The sequence below is a fragment of the Dendrobates tinctorius genome, unplaced genomic scaffold (genome assembly GCF_039654945.1).
Source record: "Dendrobates tinctorius isolate UK_male_01 unplaced genomic scaffold, ASM3965494v1 ptg000396l, whole genome shotgun sequence".
Classification (NCBI taxonomy): Eukaryota; Metazoa; Chordata; class Amphibia; order Anura; family Dendrobatidae; genus Dendrobates; species Dendrobates tinctorius.
In genome coordinates, this window is record NW_027362062.1 from 2655961 (window position 1) to 2678767 (window position 22807).

Consider the following 22807-nt stretch of genomic DNA (forward strand, 5'->3'; position numbering starts at 1 on the left):
ACTACGAGAATTATGTACCATCCCGATTGGGTTCACCTTGTTGTGGTGGGATGGCTTTTACTTTTCTTGTTCAAAACAATATTAACCAAGTACCCCATGTTATTTACTAACTATTTAATTTTGTTTTTATCTTATCTTGTGAAATGGCCACCATGTGAATGCGCACCTATGCATTGCACTTATACCAACATGTGCTCTGGCTCAATTTTTTTTTTTTTTTTTAATTTCGGTTCTAAGTTTTACAACTTACGCTAAAAATTAGTTTTACTATTATAAATCTTAATTGTAACTCACCTGTAGGACAGTCCTTCTCATCCACACCATTTTCACAGTCCCTCTCGCCATCACACCTCCAGGTGGCTGGGATACATTTATTGCTGGACTCTCCGCAGCTAAACTTCTCGGCAGCACAGATCTGCTTCACTGCAATATTAAAAAGAAAAAAAATATATGCCTTACTTTGCCTGTGGTCAGCAAGAAATAAAAGGATTACTATTATTATATGTCAGGACGTTAGAATACCAATTAATTTCTGCTTTAGTCTAACACAGAACATAATGAGCTGCAGTGAGAGACGAAGGGCACAACATGACCGCGGCAAAGCGTCGTATATAGCAGACGTAACGGAAAGCGATAACCTATTAGTTCTAACCGTAGGGCTTTCAAATGGGGCCGAAGCAAATGGTATGGGGACAGTACAGTGAGCAACTGTCAGCAGCACATCCCCTTTTTTCACACGGTGATGTGATGCCAACATAGGATACATAAAGGATCCAATTAGCTGAAAAAATGAGCATTATGCTCCTTTGTCAGCCAATTGACCCTTGTAAACATGTCAACAATAGAGATGAGTGAACCTGAACTGTAAAGAGAGAGATCGACCTTTTACAGCACCAAAGTTCGGGCCCCTGACTCCTGTAGGGTTCGGGTGGAGTTCATCGAACCCGACGAGCCCTAACATCCACGGGTCCGCTAATCCCTAGGCCAACAATGAAAGGGAAGGAGCTTTTTTAAGAACTCCCATTCTGGCGATTATCGGTTCATGTGATGGGACGTAGGGCTGAGAATAAGGGTTCATGCAGATGTCCGTGCACGGACCGCAGTGCACAGAATAGCAATGGGGCTCCCAACCGGAGCGGGACCAGCTTCATATAAATTCTTAAGCCTGGTGTGCAGTGTTGGTACACACCACTGAACAATATGGTGGCACAGTATATAATGCAAAATTGAAAAGCAAAGAGATAATTATCCTCGACGTAAAATAATTCAGGACAACAAGGACAAATGAACGGTAACTGGTTTTGTGCATCTTAACAAGCGTCTCGTCTGTCCATTTTAGCTTATTAGAAGTCTTCACCGGAGGAACTCAAACCAACCGACCATAGAGGATTTTATTCTTGGCTGCATCCAAGATTGGCAGTGCCAGGTTACTCCAGGGAATAGGGATGCAGAGGACACATACAAATTAGCCAAGCCAATCTGTTAGGTCAGTGGTTAAAAATCAAGAAGGATTCATTCACGAAGTGCCGGTGCAACGTTACAACAGACAGGAATTCAATATCAACCATTAACTTTACTGCTCTCGTTAAAGAAAATCTCTCATGATGGGCCACTTTAATGACAGACAGTCATGGCAGACCATATTTTGTTAATGTCAGGCCATCGCTCATGCTTCTGTCTGCTAAAGAACAGTGTGCATGCTGTGCCCATTTTCTTAAGAAGGGTCAACGGATCAGATTGCTTTGGCTTAACCGAAATCGGACATAGGTGGAGCGGGTCTGCTTCTTTGAACGATTGTTTGCCAATTCAACCTTCAACTTGTCAAAGCAATAAGTTGCGATTATCATATTCTAGAATGGATTCTGCCCGGGCTGTGTATGGACTTCATCATTTTTTTATTTGCCGCCTACCCTGACCTGTATCTGTGTAACTTCCGTGACCTCAGAACAAACCGATTTCAATTTTGTGCCTCCCATCTGCATTATTTGCAAGCAATCAGCAATCATTATTAGAGGCTATCTTGGTGATCTGGGTAGACCTAAACCTCTCTGTGTCAAGGTTGAGTTTGAGAGACATTTTGCTGAGATTTTGGAGCAAAAACATCAAAATTTCAGGTGGGAGATTTTGGAGTTTCCTATTCATGGCTACATGCATATGACGTCTTCAATCCCAAAAGGTGCAGCCGCCGGAGTTTTGTTCACAAAGCCGATTCAGGAAAAAGCCGGTAAAAGTAGTAACAAAATACTGAATGTGTGCACAGCAATGTTGTTTTTACATTGCTGTGCATTATGATTATTTTTGCAGCGCTTTTTCTGGGCAGATTCTGAAGAAAGTCCGAATGAAAAAGATGTAAGCACATACACACTTTCAACTAAAAAAAAAATAAAAAATAAAACACAAAAAACAAAAAAAACAGTGTAACCAAACTCCATCCTTTTGCCCCCCCCCAACTGATTCCACAGCCACAATCTCGGCACTAGAAAAGAGGGCAAAACATTTTTGCTAAATTTCAAGCATTTTTATCCAGTACAAATTGATGAATTGGCCCCTTTGTATCTTATAAAAGCATCTTGTACATAAACTGCTATGGGTTATGTGATCGTAAATACGTTCAGCCTTTCTGCACTGCATTCCCTACGGAACAAAACGACTATCACCTCCCCTCCATAATCCATCGACTGCTCGACCACCTCTCTGCTCCGGGAGCCGACCCATTTACATTGTAGTAATTGAATCGTTGCTGACAAAGACCCAGCAGGTAGAAAAAAAAAAAAAGGATGGAGAATGTTAACGTTGGCATTCTTGCCCAGATTTCCGGATCAAGCCTTGTTAACAAACCCCATCCGGGAGACAGAAAGAAACATAATTTACAACGACGGCTCAGTAAAGAGAGATTATTATATTTGAAGTAGGGGGTAACCGAGAGTGGCGGTATAGCAGCCAGTGCAAAGAGTAGGGATCTGTGCATGGTATTGGGTCGTGGCCAGTGTCCGCCTTTACTTACACTTTGCCAGGGTGCAATGGTCACGGATCCAAGTGGGTTTTTAATGAATATGTATGCCACTAATTGCATTGCCTATCGGAGCCCTGAATTAGGCAGGCTCTTCCTCATGTGAGATTTGCCAGTTAATTAGTTCTATATTTGTAGAACTTCCTAAATATAAAGCCCAGATTACTTCTAAGAACTGATCTCCAAAAGGGAAAAAAGCTTTTTTGGCTCCCAGAACGACCTTGTATCCAGCTTTCGTCCATTACGCAATGTGGCGGCCTTTGTCTCCGCGTTCCGGCTCGACTCGCCACTTTGATATTTATGTCTCAGTGCAGAAAAAAGACAAATGATTTATTAGGGTACAGCAAGTCAATTCATTAAGAGCTTGTAACATTAATGAGGCATGAGATATATCAGGGGTATCCGAAAGAAGCAGCAATCGTCTTCTGGAGGGCGGGTCGGTTGTAGTACGGGTGTTCACCACTAGGTGAAAGTTCACAAAAACCTTTCCGAATCAGTCAGTCTGCCAGCCAACATCATTGGGGAAGTGGGGGTTTTTTTTTTTTTTTTTACTTCTTATTACAATTGACTGCCAAAACTTAATATCAATGTCAGGAATAGTGCTGAGCGAGTATGCTCGTTGCTCGGGTTTTCCTGAGCATGCTCGGGTGTCCTCCCGAGTATTTTGGCATGCTCTGAGATTTAGTTTTCATCGTCTCATCTACATGATTTGCGACTTGTAGAAAGGCTGAATACATGTGGGAATTTCCTAACAAACAGGCGTTGCACACATGTATTCAAGCTGTCTTGCAGTCGCAAATCATGCAGATAAGATGACGAAAAGTAAATCTCCGAGCACGCTAAAATACTTGGAGGACACCCGAGCATGCTTGCGAAAACCCGAGCAACTAGTATACTCGCTCATCAGTAGTCAGGAATACTAAATACCCCTGGATTACCCGAAGACTACTAGTGCCAAAATTACTATGGCATATACCAGAGAACTACCAGAGCCAGGACTACTATATACTGTACCCAAGGACTATCAGTGCCAGGACTACTATATACTGTACCCGAGGACTACCATATACTGTACCCGAAGACTACCATTGCCAGGACTACTATATACTGTACCTGAGGATTTCCAGCTCCAGGACTACTATACACTGTACCCGAGGACCACCAGTGCCAGGACTACTATATACTGTACCCGAAGACTACCAGTGCCAGGACTACTATATACTGTACCCGAGGATTTCCAGCTCCAAGACTACTGTATACTGTACCCGAGGACTATCAGTGCCAGGACTACTATATACTATACCCAAAGACTACCATTGCCAGGACTACTATATACTGTACCAGAGGATTTCCAGCTCCAGGACTACTATACACTGTACCCGAGGACTATCAGTGCCAGGACTACTATATACTGTACCGAGGAATACCATATACTGTACCCGAAGACTACCATTGCCAGGACTACTATATACTGTACCTGAGGATTTCCAGCTCCAGGACTACTATACACTGTACCCGAGGACTATCAGTGCCTGGACTACTATATACTGTACCCGAGGATTTCCAGCTCCAGGACTACTATATAATGCACCCCAGGACTACTATATACTGTACCCGAGGACTACCAGTGCCAGGACTACTATATACTGTACCCAAGGACTACCATTGCCAGGACTACTATATACTGTACCCGAGGATTTCCAGCTCAAAGACTACTATATACTGTACCCGAAGACTATCAGTGCCAGGACTACTATATACTGTACCCGAAGACTACCATTGCCAGGACTACTATATACTGTACCCGAGGACTATCAGTGCCAGGACTTCTATATACTGTACCGAGGACTACCATATACTGTACCCGAAGACTACCATTGCCAGGACTACTATATACTGTACCCGAGGACTACCAGTGCCAGGACTACTATATACTGTACCCGAGGACTACCATTGCCTGGACTACTATATACTGTACCAGAGGATTTCCAGCTCCAGGACTACTATATACTGTACCCGAAGACTATCAGTGCCAGGACTACTATATACTGTACCCGAAGACTACCATTGCCAGGACAACTATATACTGTACCGGAGGATTTCCAGCTCCAGGACTACTATATAATGCACCCGAGGACTACCAGTGCCAGGACTACTATATACTGTACCCGAGGACTACCAATGCCAGGACTACTATATACTGTACCCGAGGACTACCATTGCCAGGACTACTATATACTGTACCCGAGGATTTCCAGCTCCAGGACTACTATATACTGCACCCGAGGACTATCAGTGCCAGGACTACTATATACTGTACCGAAGACTACCATTGCCAGGACTACTATATAATGTACCCGAGGATTTCCAGCTCCAGGACTACTATATACTGTACCCGAGGACCATCAGTGCCAGGACTACTATATACTGTACCCGAGGATTTCCAGCTCCAGGACTACTATACACTGTACCCGAGGACTATCAGTGCCAGGACTACTATATACTGTACCGAGGACTACCATATACTGTACCCGAAGACTACCATTGCCAGGACTACTATATACTGTACCTGAGGATTTCCAGCTCCAGGACTACTATACACTGTACCCGAGGACCACCAGTGCCAGGACTACTATATACTGTACCCGAGGACTACCATTGCCAGGACTACTATATACTGTACCCGAGGATTTCCAGCTCCAGGACTACTATATACTGTACCCGAAGACTACCATTGCAAGGACTACTATATACTGTACCCGAGGATTTCCAGCTCCAGGACTACTATATACTGTACCCGAGGACTATCAGTGCCAGGACTACTATATACTGTACCCGAAGACTACCATTGCCAGGACTACTATATACTGTACCCGAGGATTTCCAGCTCCAGGACTACTATACACTGTACACGAGGACTATCAGTGCCAGGACTACTATATACTGTACCGAGGACTACCATATACTGTACCCGAAAACTACCATTGCCAGGACTACTATATACTGTACCTGAGGATTTCCAGCTCCAGGACTACTATACACTGTACCCGAGGACTATCAGTGCCTGGACTACTATATACTGTACCCGAGGATTTCCAGCTCCAGGACTACTATATACTTCACCCAAGGACTGCCAGTGCCAGGACTACTATATACTGTACCCGAGGACTACCAGTGCCAGGACTACTATATACTGTACCCGAGGACTACCATTGCCAGGACTACTATATACTGTACCCGAGGATTTCCAGCTCCAGGACTACTATATACTGTACCCGAGGACTATCAGTGCCAGGACTACTATATACTGTACCCGAAGAAAACCATTGCCAGGACTACTATATAGTGTACTCGAGGATTTCCAGCTCCAGGACTACTATACACTGTACCCGAGGACTATCAGTACCAGGACTACTATATACTGTACTGAGGACTACCATATACTGTACCCGAAGACTACCATTGTCATGACTACTATATACTGTACCTGAGGATTTCCAGCTCCAGGACTACTATATACTGTACCCGAGGGCTACCAGTGCCAGGACTACTATATACTGTACCCGAGGATTTCCAGCTCCAGGACTACTACACACTGTACCCGAGGACTATCAGTGCCTGGACTACTATATACTGTACCCGAGGACTACCATATACTGTACCTGAAGACTACCATTGCCAGGACTACTATATACTGTACCTGAGGATTTCCAGCTCTAGGACTACTATATACTGTACCCGAGGACTACCAGTGCCAGAACTACTATATACTGTACCCGAGGATTTCCAGCTCCAGGACTACTATATACTGCACCCGAGGACTACCAGTGCCAGGACTACTATATACTGTACCCGAGGACCATCAGTGCCAGGACTACTATATACTGTACCCGAGGACTACCAGTGCCAGGACTACTATATACTGTACCCGAGGACGACCAGTGCCAGGACTGCTATATACTGTACCCGAGGACTATCAGTGCCAGGACAACTATATACTGTACCCGAGGATTTCCAGCTCCAGAACTACTATATACTGTACCCGAGGACTACCAGTGCCAGGACTACTATATACTGTACCCGAAGACTACCCGAGGACTATCAGTGCCAGGACTACTATATACTGTACCCGAAGACTACCATTGCCAGGACTACTATATACTGTACCCGAGGATTTCCAGCTCCAGGACTACTATATACTGTACCCGAGGACTATCAGTGCCAGGACTACTATATACTGTACCCGAAGACTACCATTGCCAGGACTACTATATACTGTACCCGAGGATTTCCAGCTCCAGGACTACTATACACTGTACCCGAGGACTATCAGTGCCAGGACTACTATATACTGTACCGAGGACTACCATATACTGTACCCGAAGACTACCATTGCCAGGACTACTATATACTGTACCTGAGGATTTTCAGCTCCAGGACTACTATACACTGTACCCGAGGACTATCAGTGCCAGGACTACTATATACTGTACCCGAGGACTACCATTGCCAGGACTACTATATACTGTACCCGAGGATTTCCAGCTCCAGGACTACTATATACTGTACCCGAAGACTATCAGTGCCAGGACTACTATATACTGTACCCGAAGACTACCATTGCCAGGACAACTATATTCTGTACCCGAGGATTTCTAGCTCCAGGACTACAATACACTGTACCCGAGGACTATCAGTGCCAGGACTACTATATACTGTACCGAGGACTACCATATACTGTACCCGAAGACTACCATTGCCAGGACTACTATATACTGTACCTGAGGATTTCCAGCTCCAGGACTACTATATACTGCACCGGAGGACTATCAGTGCCAGGAATACTATATACTGTACCCGAGGACTACCAGTGCCAGGACTACTATATACTGTACCCGAGGACTACCATTGCCTCATAGACTGTAAGCTTGCGAGCAGGGCCCTCTTTCCTCTTGGTATTTGTTATAATCTACTGTATGTGATTATTGTTATGCTGTAATGTCTATTGTCTGTACAAATCCCCTCTGAAATGTAAAGTGCTGCGGAATATGTCGGCGCTATAAAAATAAAATTTTATTATTTTATTATTATTATTGCCAGGACTACTATATACTGTACCCGAGGATTTCTAGCTCCAGGAATACTATATACTGTACCCGAGGACTATCAATGCCAGGACTACTATGTACTGTACCCGAAGACTACCATTGCCAGGACTACTATATACTGTACCCGAGGATTTCCAGCTCCAGGATTACTATACACTGTACCCGAGGACTATACTATCAGTGCCTGGACTACTATATACTGTACCCGAGGACTACCATATACTGTACCTGAAGACTACCATTGCCAGGACTACTATATACTGTACCTGAGGATTTCCAGCTCCAGGACTACTATATACTGTACCCGAGGACTACCAGTGCCAGGACTACTATATACTGTACCCGAGGACTATCAGTGCCAGGACTACTATATACTGTACCCGAGGACTACCAGTGCCAGGACTACTATATACTGTACCCGAGGACTATCAGTGCCAGGACTACTATATACTGTACCCGAGGATTTCCAGCTCCAGAACTACTATATACTGTACCCGAGGACTACCAGTGCCAGGACTACTATATACTGTACCCGAGGATTTCCAGCTCCAGGACTACTATATACTGTAGCCCATAAGCAAATTAGAACGTAATACATTGTATTTAAAGCATTTAGAATCCCCAGAGCATATTGCATTGGGACCTAGGATAAATCATATAGGAACACCCATAGAATACTGTATAACAGAAGAAACAGAGTGTACGTCCATGAAAAGTAAAATCACAGAATTTTATTCAATACAAATAACATCACATGATCTTATAAATATATAATTACAAAGTAAATAGACAAGAGGGGAAACAGGACAAGCAAATGAATGTATACAACCAGGCCTGACACAAAGTACAGTCATGGCCAAAAGTTTAGAGAATGACACAAATATTATATTTTCACATGATCTGCTGGCCTCTGGTTTTTGTGTGTGTTTGTCAGATGTTTTTATCACATACAGAAATATAATTGCAATCATATTATGAGTAACAAAAGGTTATATTGACAGAATGAGTTAATGCAGCAAGTCAATATTTGCAGTGTTGACCCTTCTTCTTCAGGACCTCAGCAATTCTCCCTGGCATGCTCTCAATCAACTTCTGGATCAAATCCTGACTGATAGCAGTCCATTCTTGCAAAATCAATGCTTTTATTTTGTCTGAATTTTAAGGTTTTTGTTTGTCCACCCGTCTCTTGATGATTGACCACAAGTTCTCAATGGGATTAAGATCTGGGGAGTTTCCAGGCCATGGTCCCAAAACCTCTATGTTTTGTTCCCTGAGCCATTTAGTTATCACCTTTGCTTTATGGCAAGGTGCTCCATCATGTTGAAAAAGGCATTGTTGATCGCCAAACTGCTCTTGGACGGTTGGGAGAAGTTGTTCTTGGAGGACATTCTGGTACCATTCTTTATTCATGGCTGTGTTTTTAGGCAAGACAGAGAGAGCCCATTCCCTTGGCTGAGAAGCAACCCCACACATGAATGGTTTCAGGATGCTTGACAGTTGGCATGAGACAAGACTGGTGGTAGCTCTCACCTGGTCTTCTCCGAATAAGCCATTTTCCAGATGTCCCAAACAATCGAAAAGAGGATTCATCAGAGAAAATGACTTTACCCCAGTCCTCAGCAGTCCACTCCCTGTACCTCTTGCAGAATATCAGTCTGTCCATGATGTTTTTCCTGGAGAGAAGTGGCTTCTTTGCTGCCCTCCTTGAGACCAGGCCTTGCTCCAAGAGTCTCCGCCTCACAGTGCGTGCAGATGCACTCACACCTGCCTGCTGCCATTCCTGAGCAAGCTCTGCACTGCTGGTAGCCTGATCCCGCAGCTGAAACACTTTTAAGAGACGGTCCTGGCGCTTGCTGGTCTTTCTTGGGCGCCCTGGAGCCTTTTTGGCAACAAGGGAACCTCTCTCCTTGAAGTTCTTGATGATGCGATAGATTGTTGACTGAGGTGCAATCTTTCTAGCTGCGATACTCTTCCCTGTTAGGCCATTTTTGTGCAGTGCAATGATGACTGCACGTGTTTCTTTAGAGATAACCATGGTTAACAGAAGAGAAACAATGATGCCAAGCACCAGCCTCCTTTTAAAGTGTCCAGTGGTGTCATTCTTACTTAATCATGACAGATTGATCTCCAGCCCTGTCCTCATCAACACCCACACCTGTGTTAATGGAGCAATCACTGAAACGATGTTAGCTGGTCCTTTTAAGGCAGGGCTGCAATGATGTTGAAATGTGTTTTGGGGGATAAAGTTAATTTTCTAGGCAAATATTGACTTTGCAAGTAATTGCTGTTAAGCTGATCACTCTTTATAACATTCTGGAGTATATGCAAATTGCCATTATAAAAAATGAAGCAGTAGACTTTGTAAAAATTAATATTTGTGTCATTCTCTAAACTTTTGGCCATGACTGTATATACCGAGGTGGGGGAGTGGCAATAAAAGTTAATTTAAATAATAATCATAATGGTTGCAGTGGAAAATGCAAAAATAACAAGATGTAAAAAATAAATAGTTCACCCAAAAAGATGATAAAGTGCAAATATAGTTAGGACAAAAAAACCCAAGCCACTAAGGCCAATAGTAACACTTCTAACCAGATCAAAGTGGCTATAAAGACCACTAGCAGCGCAACCAAAAGATCCCCATGATACATCAAGTACAAATAATAGTAACGAGACCACTCTTACCCATAGTCCCTCTATACAGCATCCTGGCACACGCAGCCCCAACGCACGTTTCGCCAGGACTACTATATACTGCACCCAAGGATTTCCAGCTCCAGGACCACTATATACTGTACCCGAGGACTACCAGTGCGAGGAATACTATGGTATACAACTGAGGACTACCAGTGCCAGGAATACCATGGTATATACCTGAGGACTACCAGTGCCAGGAATACCATGGTATATACCTGAAGACTACCAGTGCCAGGAATAGCATATGATGACCCCCACAAGTATTGGCATTTAAAAGTTAAAAAAAAAACAAAAAAAACAAAAAAAACATTTACCTTCCCCTGCTCCCCTCGTGTGGTGCTCGGGTCTATACAGTGTGAGGACCCCATACAGCACGCGCGATGTAGTGACTAGTGATGAGCGAACATGCTCAGATAAGGTGTTATCGAAGCATGCTCGTGCTCTAACCGAGTGACTTTGACGCATTTGAAAAACAAGTTTGAGTCCCCGTTTGACAATCCCCACATGTGTTGCGGCTGTTGAACAGTCGAGACGTTCAGCTGCAGGAACTCGGACATATTATTTGAGCACGTCGAAGACACTCGGGTAGCACCCGAGCATGCTCAGATAACACCTTATTCGAGCACGCTCGCTCACCACTAGCAGTGACATCATCTCGCCTGCATCATGCTGAATCTCAGACGCACAGAGGCAGGCTGAATGACCGTTCACAGACACTTTGGCTCCCTGATTCACCATTGTATTCAACTGTATATACGTGGTCTGCCGCCATGGACGGAACGTCCCTGTCGGTGGGGTCCAACTGATGGGACCACATGATTGGAAGAATAAAGTACTTTTATGTACGCTACAATGGAGTATCATGCGCATGCTCGACGGCCGCTCTATTCATTCCCCATGGGGCTGCATTCTGCCGATCGGTGCAGGTCCCAGAGGTCGAACCCCCTTCTATGAAAGGTGTGGAGCCCCGTATGAAAACGGACTTGTTCAGCAAGAAGCAATCAATCAATACCTTTTCCTAGGTACAGACCAATGTTCACAGGCTGGATGTCATGGGGGAGCTCAGCCATGTAGCGGTCCCAATAAGCATGCACCGTTTAGTAGAGGTAACCACGCAGGACACTTTAAACAGTAACTATCAATTTAATTATTATTTCATAAATCAAAAGTACACATGAATATAAGCAACTTTGTAATGTATCTTATTAGAGAAATCAGCTTCCTTCTCCTCCTGGGCTGATCTTTCATTCTCATTTCATAGGTAAAGTTTGCATTCAGTGAAGAATGGATTTCACATTACTGAGATAGGATGATGTATTGCGCTGGGATCGACTACAGATGCCTCGTCCTCTTTGGTATATGCAGAGCTGAAGAATACATTCAGCATTTCTACATTCTCTTGATTCTCACTGATTGATTACACGTTACCAACAATGTCATATACTCCATTCACATCCAGAGCTGCACTCACAATTCTGCTATTACATCAGGTTAATCCAGTCACATCCAGAGCTGCACTCACTATTCTGCTGTAACATCATGCCTCATGCTCCAGTGACAATGTCTATATACAACTTCACAGTAAACCTGACTTTTACACTCTACCTAATCTATTTTTTTAATTCTGTTATTTTTCTGATTCTTTGCCAATCTGTTAATTCTATGACACAAGTTTTTTTTTTTTTTGTTTTCTTTTTAGGAATGTGGTTTATCTGCATTCAAATTCATGGCCATCTTAAGGGGCATGTAGAAAGCAAGAGACCTGGCACTACATACATAAGGCAGGTAGTGAGTGACAGACCCCACACTACATATGGAGGATAGGTAGTGAGTGACAGACTTGGCACTACACATAGTGGACAGGTAGAGAGTGACGGAACCCAAACTACACATGGAGGGCAGGTAGAGTATCAGAAACTTCACTGCACATGGAGAACATGTAGTGAGTGACAGACCCTGCGCTACACACCAAATACTTATCGTGGGAATAATGTGGTCCTCTCCTCAATCCCCTCATACAGTATGATGGCCCCCGTAGCCCCCTATACAGTATAAATGGTGCCCCCCACATCACCCCATACAATCTGATGATGGGACCATCTTTAAAGAACTCGCACTTCGCCACCCTGCCTGACAACACTACTACGTCGGAGGGATCACGACGTACAGTCTCCTTACTTGCACCAACATGACATTCTGTACGCTCTGGGGACACGCAAGGTCAGCTTGGTGCAGTTTTACACAGACACCCCCTGTCCACAGGGGCACAGGAAGGTATGGGGAGGGACAGCATGTGGCCCACGCAGTCGATCACGTGGCACTACACTCGCTCACAACCCCGAGAGGCCCCTTTCACTAGCACCAGTGAAATAGAGCCTTATCAGCCAGATAGGACTGCAGCCCGGTCCGTTAACAGGATTATATCAAGCCAGAAACCAGCCCCGGTAGCATGGAAAGTTAAAATAGACAACACCCACATATGGATTCGTGGATCGAGATAAAAGAGCAGCCCCAAGGTTAAATTATATATTTAATCGCCTTAAGGGCAAATCAGACTATACACAATGGTATATATACAGTGGGGCAAAAAAGTATTTAGTCAGTCAGCAATAGTGCAAGTTCCACCACTTAAAAAGATGAGAGGCGTCTGTAATTTACATCATAGGTAGACCTCAACTATGGGAGACAAACTGAGAAAAAAAAATCTAGAAAATCACATTGTCTGTTTTTTTTTCATTTTATTTGCATATTATGGTGGAAAATAAGTATTTGGTCAGAAACAAGCAATCAAGATTTCTGGCTCTCACAGACCTGTAACTTCTTCTTTAAGAGTCTCCTCTTTCCTCCACTCATTACCTGTAGTAATGGCACCTGTTTAAACTTGTTATCAGTATAAAAAGACACCTGTGCACACCCTCAAACAGTCTGACTCCAAACTCCACTATGGTGAAGACCAAAGAGCTGTCAAAGGACACCAGAAACAAAATTGTAGCCCTGCACCAGGCTGGGAAGACTGAATCTGCAATAGCCAACCAGCTTGGAGTGAAGAAATCAACTGTGGGAGCAATAATTAGAAAATGGAAGACATACAAGACCACTGATAATCTCCCTCGATCTGGTGCTCCACGCAAAATCCCACCCCGTGGGGTCAGAATGATCACAAGAACGGTGAGCAAAAATCCCAGAACCACGCGGGGGGACCTAGTGAATGAACTGCAGAGAGCTGGGACCAATGTAACAAGGCCTACCATAAGTAACACACTACGCCACCATGGACTCAGATCCTGCAGTGCCAGACGTGTCCCACTGCTTAAGCCTGTACATGTCCGGGCCCGTCTGAAGTTTGCTAGAGAGCATTTGGATGATCCAGAGGAGTTTTGGGAGAATGTCCTATGGTCTGATGAAACCAAACTGGAACTGTTTGGTAGAAACACAACTTGTCGTGTTTGGAGGAAAAAGAATACTGAGTTGCATCCATCAAACACCATACCTACTGTAAAGCATGATGGTGGAAACATCATGCTTTGGGGCTGTTTCTCTGCAAAGGGGCCAGGACGACTGATCCGGGTACATGAAAGAATGAATGGGGCCATGTATCGTGAGATTTTGAGTGCAAACCTCCTTCCATCAGCAAGGGTATTGCAGATGAAACGTGGCTGGGTCTTTCAACATGACAATGATCCAAAGCACACCGCCAGGGCAACGAAGGAGTGGCTTCGTAAGAAGCATTTCAAGGTCCTGGAGTGGCCTAGCCAGTCTCCAGATCTCAACCCTATAGAAAACCTTTGGAGGGAGTTGAAAGTCCGTGTTGCCAAGCGAAAAGCCAAAAACATCACTGCTCTAGAGGAGATCTGCATGGAGGAATGGGCCAACATACCAACAACAGTGTGTGGCAACCTTGTGAAGACTTACAGAAAACGTTTGACCTCTGTCATTGCCAACAAAGGATATATCACAAAGTATTGAGATGAAATTTTGTTTCTGACCAAATACTTATTTTCCACCATAATATGCAAATAAAATGAAAAAAAACCAGACAATGTGATTTTCTGGATTTTTTTTTCTCAGTTTGTCTCCCATAGTTGAGGTCTACCTATGATGTAAATTACAGACGCCTCTCATCTTTTGAAGTGGTGGAACTTGCACTATTGCTGACTGACTAAATACTTTTTTGCCCCACTGTATATTATAATTATATATACACACAATGGTCAGATATGCAGATACAGGTGGTAGTACAAAAGCATAAGCAGATTGTACAAGAGGCGTGAGGGTCAGATATTTCCGGTTCCTTCCAACACACTGCATGGTGTGACCTCCCTTGGCAGAGAAGGGAAGGTCCTAGTTTCCCTCCCACTTCCTTTGGCAGCTGAAACTCCAAAACCTATGATGGATCATAGCTTCTCTATGGAAGGTCATAGGGCGGCGGTTATGGTGCCATTGGATCTGGCTGGGCCCCACGTTACACTTGGAGACCAAACACTGCTTTGTTACCTGGGTTCTACTAGCTGTTCTACGTATCTTCTTACCCCTGGGTGCTAGAACGAGTAGAGACCTCAAGCAGGCATTCGGCTTGCTCCAGAAATCTTGAAAATGTAGCCGGTATACAGCTAAGACATACAAAAAATCCATGTAAGAACAAAACCGTTGGCACAACCCTGAGAATTGTAGGTGGTGCCCAAGTAGGATCCCAATCCGTGAACTAAATATATATAAACTTGGCACACACCAAAGGTTTCTGATGCAGAAAGGTGATTTTTAATTATACAACAGTACATACATACACAGACGTTTCGGTCTAGGACCTTCATCAATGTACGATATATTGTACTGTAAGATTCTTAGTGACTGGGCTTTGTGAGATAGACCAATCCTGTGAGGAGGCACATGAAGCCGTCCCACTGCGTGGTGGTTTGTGGAGTGTGGACGCAGTATCCGCCAGCACTTGGGACGGCTTCATGTGCCTCCTCACAGGATTGGTCTCACAAAGCCCAGTCACTAAGAATCTCACAGTACAATATATCGTACATTGATGAAGGTCCTAGACCGAAACGTCTGTGTATGTATGTACTGTTGTATAATTAAAAATCACCTTTCTGCATCAGAAACCTTTGGTGTGTGCCAAGTATATATATATATATATATATATATATATATATATATATATATATATATATATATATATATATATATATATATATACAATAAATCCATAACTCCTTATGAAGTCATGGCTCCAGTCCAGCTGGGGGAATTCTTTCTTCAGTTAATTAGCTTTAAACTCTCACTAGGGATCCACCCTGCCAAGAAAAGCTTGGTCATAGCTATCTGGAGGCACAAATTTATCTCGGCCACCTACTGAGAAAGGTTTCTGGTCTCCTCTTCAAACTTTGTAAGAGGACTATAATCTTTAGCAGGATAGGATAGTTGATTGGCAAGAAATTATAGCCCCCATATTCTTCACACTACCACACAGTGCAATTATCTTCACAGCCAACTACAAAAAACAAAACAAAAAAAACCCCAACCTTATACTTACCATATCCAGGCTTCCCATCTACCGCAACAGCCGTCTCCTCTTACATCCTGTCTAGCATTAGATGCAAGTGGCGAGAAGCAGTGATGTCATCGTGCTGCCCGACGTCCCATACATGGTGCCGGCCTCCAGCAGGTCACATGGTGGAGTAAGTGACTGAGCAGGGGAGCTGGTGGCTCCTGAGAACACGGAAACTGTTAACAGTGTAGAAATCAATGCGGCCCGTCAGGCATTTGCCAGATTTGCCCGACAGCCAGTCTGGCTCTGCTATATACCCAAGGATTACTAGTGAAAGGAATGCTAAATACCCTTGAATATCAGTGACAGAATTACTATATACCCCCCTGGACCACTAGTAATAGGAATACTATATATTTGAGGACTATCAGGGATTATGCTCAATGTATACCATGGGTCTGTAAGAGTATATATGCCATTAGATTGCTAATGACAAGTAATATTATATACTCCACAAGATTAGTATATATTCCTATTCTAACGCCGACCAAGGTAATGGCACTCACTAAAGTACAGCTGCAGATTATATATTGCTTTGGAGCTACTGTCGCGGGCATGTTACGGGCCGATTAATGATGTCTTTTGTTCCCAGTGACTTTGTACTCTACATTACAGTGAACTGAGGATAAAATGTCTGCTTCCTCTGTGAGCAGTTAATATATCCATATTCATCATCGCCGGCACAGGACATAAATATCAAGCGTTGTGCGCTTCCTATGGAGATTACACTTTACACCTGAAGTCTTCATTTATGCTAATGGGAAGCGCACTACAAGGCCTGACATTTAGAAGACAAACATTTTACTAAGACGCCTGCGCTCAAACAAAAACATCAAATGTTACGCCCACCTTACCGCCGCCATCCTCGGTACAGAGGTTTGTGCCCGTAGGCCGGGTAATTAGACATAGAGGGTATGACTTCATGGTGACTTTTAGATGCTGAAGCGCTAAACAGTCACCAAGATGAAGGGAGAAAGATGCGGCTGCCGTGTCTTTATAGACGGAGTCACGTCTTGTTAATATTCAAGGGGCACTGAACCCAACCGATAGAATAAAAATAAAATGGCCAAAATAGCTGCAGCTCCTTGCCCGAAGAGCTTACCATTAAAATGAGAACCCGATTCAACGCCAAACTGCAGTAACAACTAAACTTCTAAAATATTTCATTACCTCCATGGGCCAGGAAGCGGAGGGTGTTTGCACAGGTGACCTAAGGGCATGTTCACACTGCGTCTTTGTGTTTTTCAAGCAGAAGGCGCTTCATGAATTGCTCCTTTTTTCCTTGAGGTTTGTACAACTAAAGTGTCTTTTTTTAGGGTTTTTTTTGTATTTTTTCAATGTTTTTCTCACCAGTATTTTGTTTAAAAAAAATTAAAAAAAAAAATATATATAAAAGAGCGATGGAAAAATAACAAGGTAATTTTTATATTTCTGGATTAAAATAAGAAAAAAAAAAAATAGATGTGGGGAAATTTAAAGCAAAAATTGCTGACAAAATGCTAAAAAAAAGCCACCCAAACATGCTTTAGGCCTTCTGATTGCTATACCATACAAGTCAATGTGAACAAGTCAGAGTGTCTTTCTAATAAAAAATACCAGAAGAGTGTACGTTCTTTTTTTTTTTTTTTTTTTTAGTGAACCGGTCTCGTCCCCAAAGGCTATTATCCTGCAGATATGGGGAAATCTCAAGGTTAATACCGTTACAATGCTGTCTGGCCACTTTACGGAAAGTGTTGTATCCCTGTAGCCGCACTAAGGGAAAGCCATTTTGCAGCCCGTCTACAGCACAGCATCGCAATACACATCTCACATGCAATTCATGAAAAGTTTGAGGGGTAAGGCCAGACGGCGCAGTTGAGACACAGCCATGACGTGGCCTAAAACAGCGTGTGGTAGGCTGGAAGGCGTTTTTTGTTCAATCAAATGCAAGTTTAAACTTTAAAAATGTACTCCCTTAACGAAAAAGGCATTAATGACGAAAATGACGGACAATTTTTTTCTCCCCTTTTTGCGCGTTCCAATTTCAAAGAAGTAACTTTATTTTTCCAGCAGGATAGCTGTATGAAAACTTGTTTTAAGCAGGAGAAATTTTATTATTTTGAAGGTCTATACCTTCTTTTTTTTTTTTTTGTTTTTTTGTTTTCTTCTTGGCCCTATTTTCACTTTTTATATTCTTCTTATTATTATTTTATATCATTTAAGCATGCCGTCATACATCCACTACTTAAAAAGCCATCCCTTGACCAAAACTGTGCCGCTAACTATAGACCTGTCTCTAATCTTCCCTTCATCTCTAAACTCCTGGAACGCCTGGTCCACTCCCGTCTTATCCGCTATCTCTTTGATAACTCTGTTCTCGACCCTCTCCAATCCGGTTTCCGCTCTTTACACTCTACTGAAACTGCCCTCACTAATGTCTCTAATGATCTACTAATAGCTAAATCAAATGGTCACTACTCCATGCTAATTCTCTTGGATCTCTCTGCAGCATTTGACACTGTGGATCATCAGCTCCTCCTCACTATGCTCCGTTCCATTGGCCACAAGGACACCGTTCTCTCCTGGTTCTCCTCCTATCTCTCCGACCACTCCTTTACTGTATCTTTTGCCAGTTCCTCCTCCTCTCACCTTCCCCTTACTGTTGGGGTCCCCCAAGGATCGGTCCTAGACCCCCACCTCTTCTCCTTGTACACTGCCCCTATTGGTCAAACAATCAGTAGATTTGGTTTCCAGTACCATCTCTATGCTGACGACTAGAGTTGAGCGATACCGTCCGATACTTCAAAGTATCGTATCGGATGGTATCGGCCGATCTTTAAAAAAAGTATCGGTATCGCCGATTCCGATACCGGAAGTCCCATTCAAGTCTATGGGACTTCCGGTATCGGAATAAGAAAAACCCTTTCCTGCCCTTGTACAGCCTCTCTGGGGTCTGTACGGGCCTTTCGGGGGGCTGTGCCGGCCTGCCAGGGGGTCTGTGCAGGCTCCGGTGGTTTGTGCCGGCCTGCCGGTGGTCTGTGCAGGCTCCGGGGGGCTGTGCCGGCCTGCCGGGGGGCTGTGCCGGCCTGCCGGGGGGCTGTGCCGGCCTGCCGGGGGGCTGTGCAGGCATCGTCCGATGGGACTACAAGTCCCATCGGGCGATGCCTGCTACCATGACAGTGATTGACACATTAGCCAATGATGGGACAGTAGTAGTCCCATCATCCGGCTAATGTGTTAAATGTAAAAAAAAAAAAAAATTACATGCTACATACATACAACATGCATACTACATACATGCTACATTCATACTACATACTACATACATGCTACATTCATACTACATAAATACTACATGCAACATACATACTACATATATACTACATGCATGCTACATACATACTGCATGCTACATACATACCACATATATACTACATGCATGCTACATACATACTATATGCTACATACTACATATATACTACATGCATGCTACATACTACATGCTACATACATACTACATATATACTACATGCATGCTACATACATACTGCATGCTACATGCATGCTACATACATACTACATACATACTACATGCTACATACATACTACATATATACTACATACATACTACATACATACTACATGCATGCTACATGCATGCTACATACATACCACATACATAACACATATATACTACATGCATGCTACATACATACTACATGCTACATACATACCATATACATACTACATGCATGCTACATACATACTACATGCATGCTACATACATACTACATGCTACATACATACTACATATATACTACATGCATGCTACATACATACTACATGCTACATACATACTACATATATACTACATGCATGCTACATACTACATGCTACATACATACTACATATATACTACATGCATGCTACATACATACTACATGCATGCTACATACATACTACATGCTACATACATACCACATACATACTACATATATACTACATGCATGCTACATACATACTGCATGCTACATGCATGCTACATGCATGCTACATACATACTACATGCTACATACATACCACATATATACTACATACATACAATACATTCATACAATACATACATAGACATACAGTACATATAACATAGAGTAACATACTTACCAATACTTGTCACATTGTTCCCCGAAGCCATTGTCTTTTCCGGAATAAATATTAACATAACAAACCACAAAAATACTCACCCACGATCCGAAGCAGTCCACGAGTGTGTCCCACGATGATCTTGGGTAGAGAACTGCAGCATCAGCTGTTGCTGCCGTTCTCTACGGGCTGCAGGAATCCAATGACGGAAGGTAGGTATCCTTCCGCACTGTATTCCTCCGCCACTTAAAAAAAAAAAAAAGTCCCTAGTCTCACTTTATGCCATTGCTGTGTGGGAAATTCCCACGCAGCAATGGCATAAAGTGAGACTAGGGACTTTTTTTTTTTTAAGTGGCGGAGGAATACAGTGCGGAAGGATACCTACCTTCCGTCATTGGATTCCTGCAGCCCGTAGAGAACGGCAGCATCATCTGATGCTGCAGTTCTCTACCCAAGATCGTCGTGGGACACACTCGTGGACTGCTTCGGATCGTGGGTGAGTATTTTTGTGGTTTGTTATGTTAATATTTATTCCGGAAAAGACAATGGCTTCGGGGAACAATGTGACAAGTATTGGTAAGTATGTTACTCTATGTTATATGTACTGTATGTCTATGTATGTATTGTATGTATGTAGTATATATGTGGTATGTATGTAGCATGTAGTATGTATGTAGTATGTATGTAGCATGCATGTAGCATGTAGTATGTATGTAGCATGCATGTAGTATATATGTAGTATGTATGTAGCATGCATGTAGTATATATGTAGCATGTATGTAGTATGTATGTGGTATGTATGTGGTATGTAGTATGTATGTAGCATGCATGTAGTATATATGTAGTATGTATGTAGCATGTAGTATGTATGTAGTATGTATGTAGTATGTATGTGGTATGTATGTAGCATGTATGTAGCATGCATGTAGTATATATGTAGTATGTATGTAGCATGTAGTATGTATGTAGTATGTATGTAGTATGTATGTGGTATGTATGTAGCATGTAGTATGTATGTAGCATGCATGTAGTATATATGTAGTATGTAGTATGTATGTAGTATGTATGTGGTATGTATGTAGCATGTAGTATGTATGTAGCATGCATGTAGCATGCATGTAGTATGTATGTAGCATGCATGTAGTATGTATGTAGCATGCATGTAGTATGTATGTAGTATGTATGTAGTATGTATGTAGCATGCAGTATGTATGTAGCATGTATGTAGTATGTATGTAGTATATATGTAGTATGTATGTAGCATTTAGTATGTATGTAGCATGCATGTAGTATATATGTAGTATGTATGTAGCATGCATGTAGCATGCAGTATGTATGTAGCATGTATGTAGTATGTATGTAGTATATATGTAGTATGTATGTAGCATGCATGTAGTATGTATGTAGCATGCATGTAGTATGTATGTAGCATGTAGTATGTATGTAGCATGCATGTAGTATGTATGTAGCATGTATGTAGTATGTATGTAGCATGTATGTAGTATGTATGTAGCATGTAGTATGTATGTAGCATGCATGTAGTATGTATGTAGCATTTTTTTTTTTTTTTTTTTTAACATTTAACACATTAGCCGGATGATGGGACTACTACTGTCCCATCATTGGCTAATGTGTCAATCACTGTCATGGTAGCAGGCATCGCCCGATGGGACTTGTAGTCCCATCGGATGATGCTTGCACAGACCCCCGGACATCAGCACAGCCCCCCGGCAGGCCGGCACAGCCCCCCGGCAGGCCGGTACAGACCCCCACAGGGTGCACAGCCCCCCGGCAGGCCGGTACAGACCCCGGGCAGTCCACACAGCCCCCCGGCAGAGACCCCCGGAAGGCCCGAAATGACGGCGTATCATGATGCGCACACACCGCGCATCATGATGACGTCAGGCCGTCAATCAACTGAACTTCCGATTCCGATGCCGAATTCCGATATTGAAAAAATATCGGAAGTCGGTATCGGAATTCCGATACAGCAAGTATCGGCCGATACCCGATACTTGCGGTATCGGAATGCTCAACACTACTGACGACTAGTGTTGAGCATTCCGATACCGCAAGTATCGGGTATCGGCCGATACTTGCTGTATCGGAATTCCGATACCGACTTCCGATATTTTTTCAATATCGGAATTCGGCATCGGAATCGGAAGTTCAGTTGATTGACGGCCTGACGTCATCATGATGCGCGGTGTGTGCGCATCATGATGCGCCGTCATTTCGGGCCTTCCGGGGGTCTCTGCCGGCCTGCCGGGGGGCTGTGCCGGCCTGCCGGGGGGCTGTGCCGGCCTGCCGGGGGTC

General features: G+C 43.3%; 1 protein-coding gene across 3 annotated transcripts in view; it reads right to left on the bottom strand.

Moving 5' to 3' along the window:
* The window catches only part of LRP8 (LDL receptor related protein 8), a 192342-nt gene that overhangs the window by 67141 nt on the left and 102394 nt on the right, over positions 1-22807 (bottom strand). For all 3 annotated transcript variants that reach the window (XM_073563708.1, XM_073563707.1, XM_073563709.1), the window contains one exon: positions 295-423. In XM_073563708.1, coding sequence (XP_073419809.1) covers positions 295-423 — 129 coding nt within the window. The remainder of the gene's footprint in view (positions 1-294; positions 424-22807) is intronic.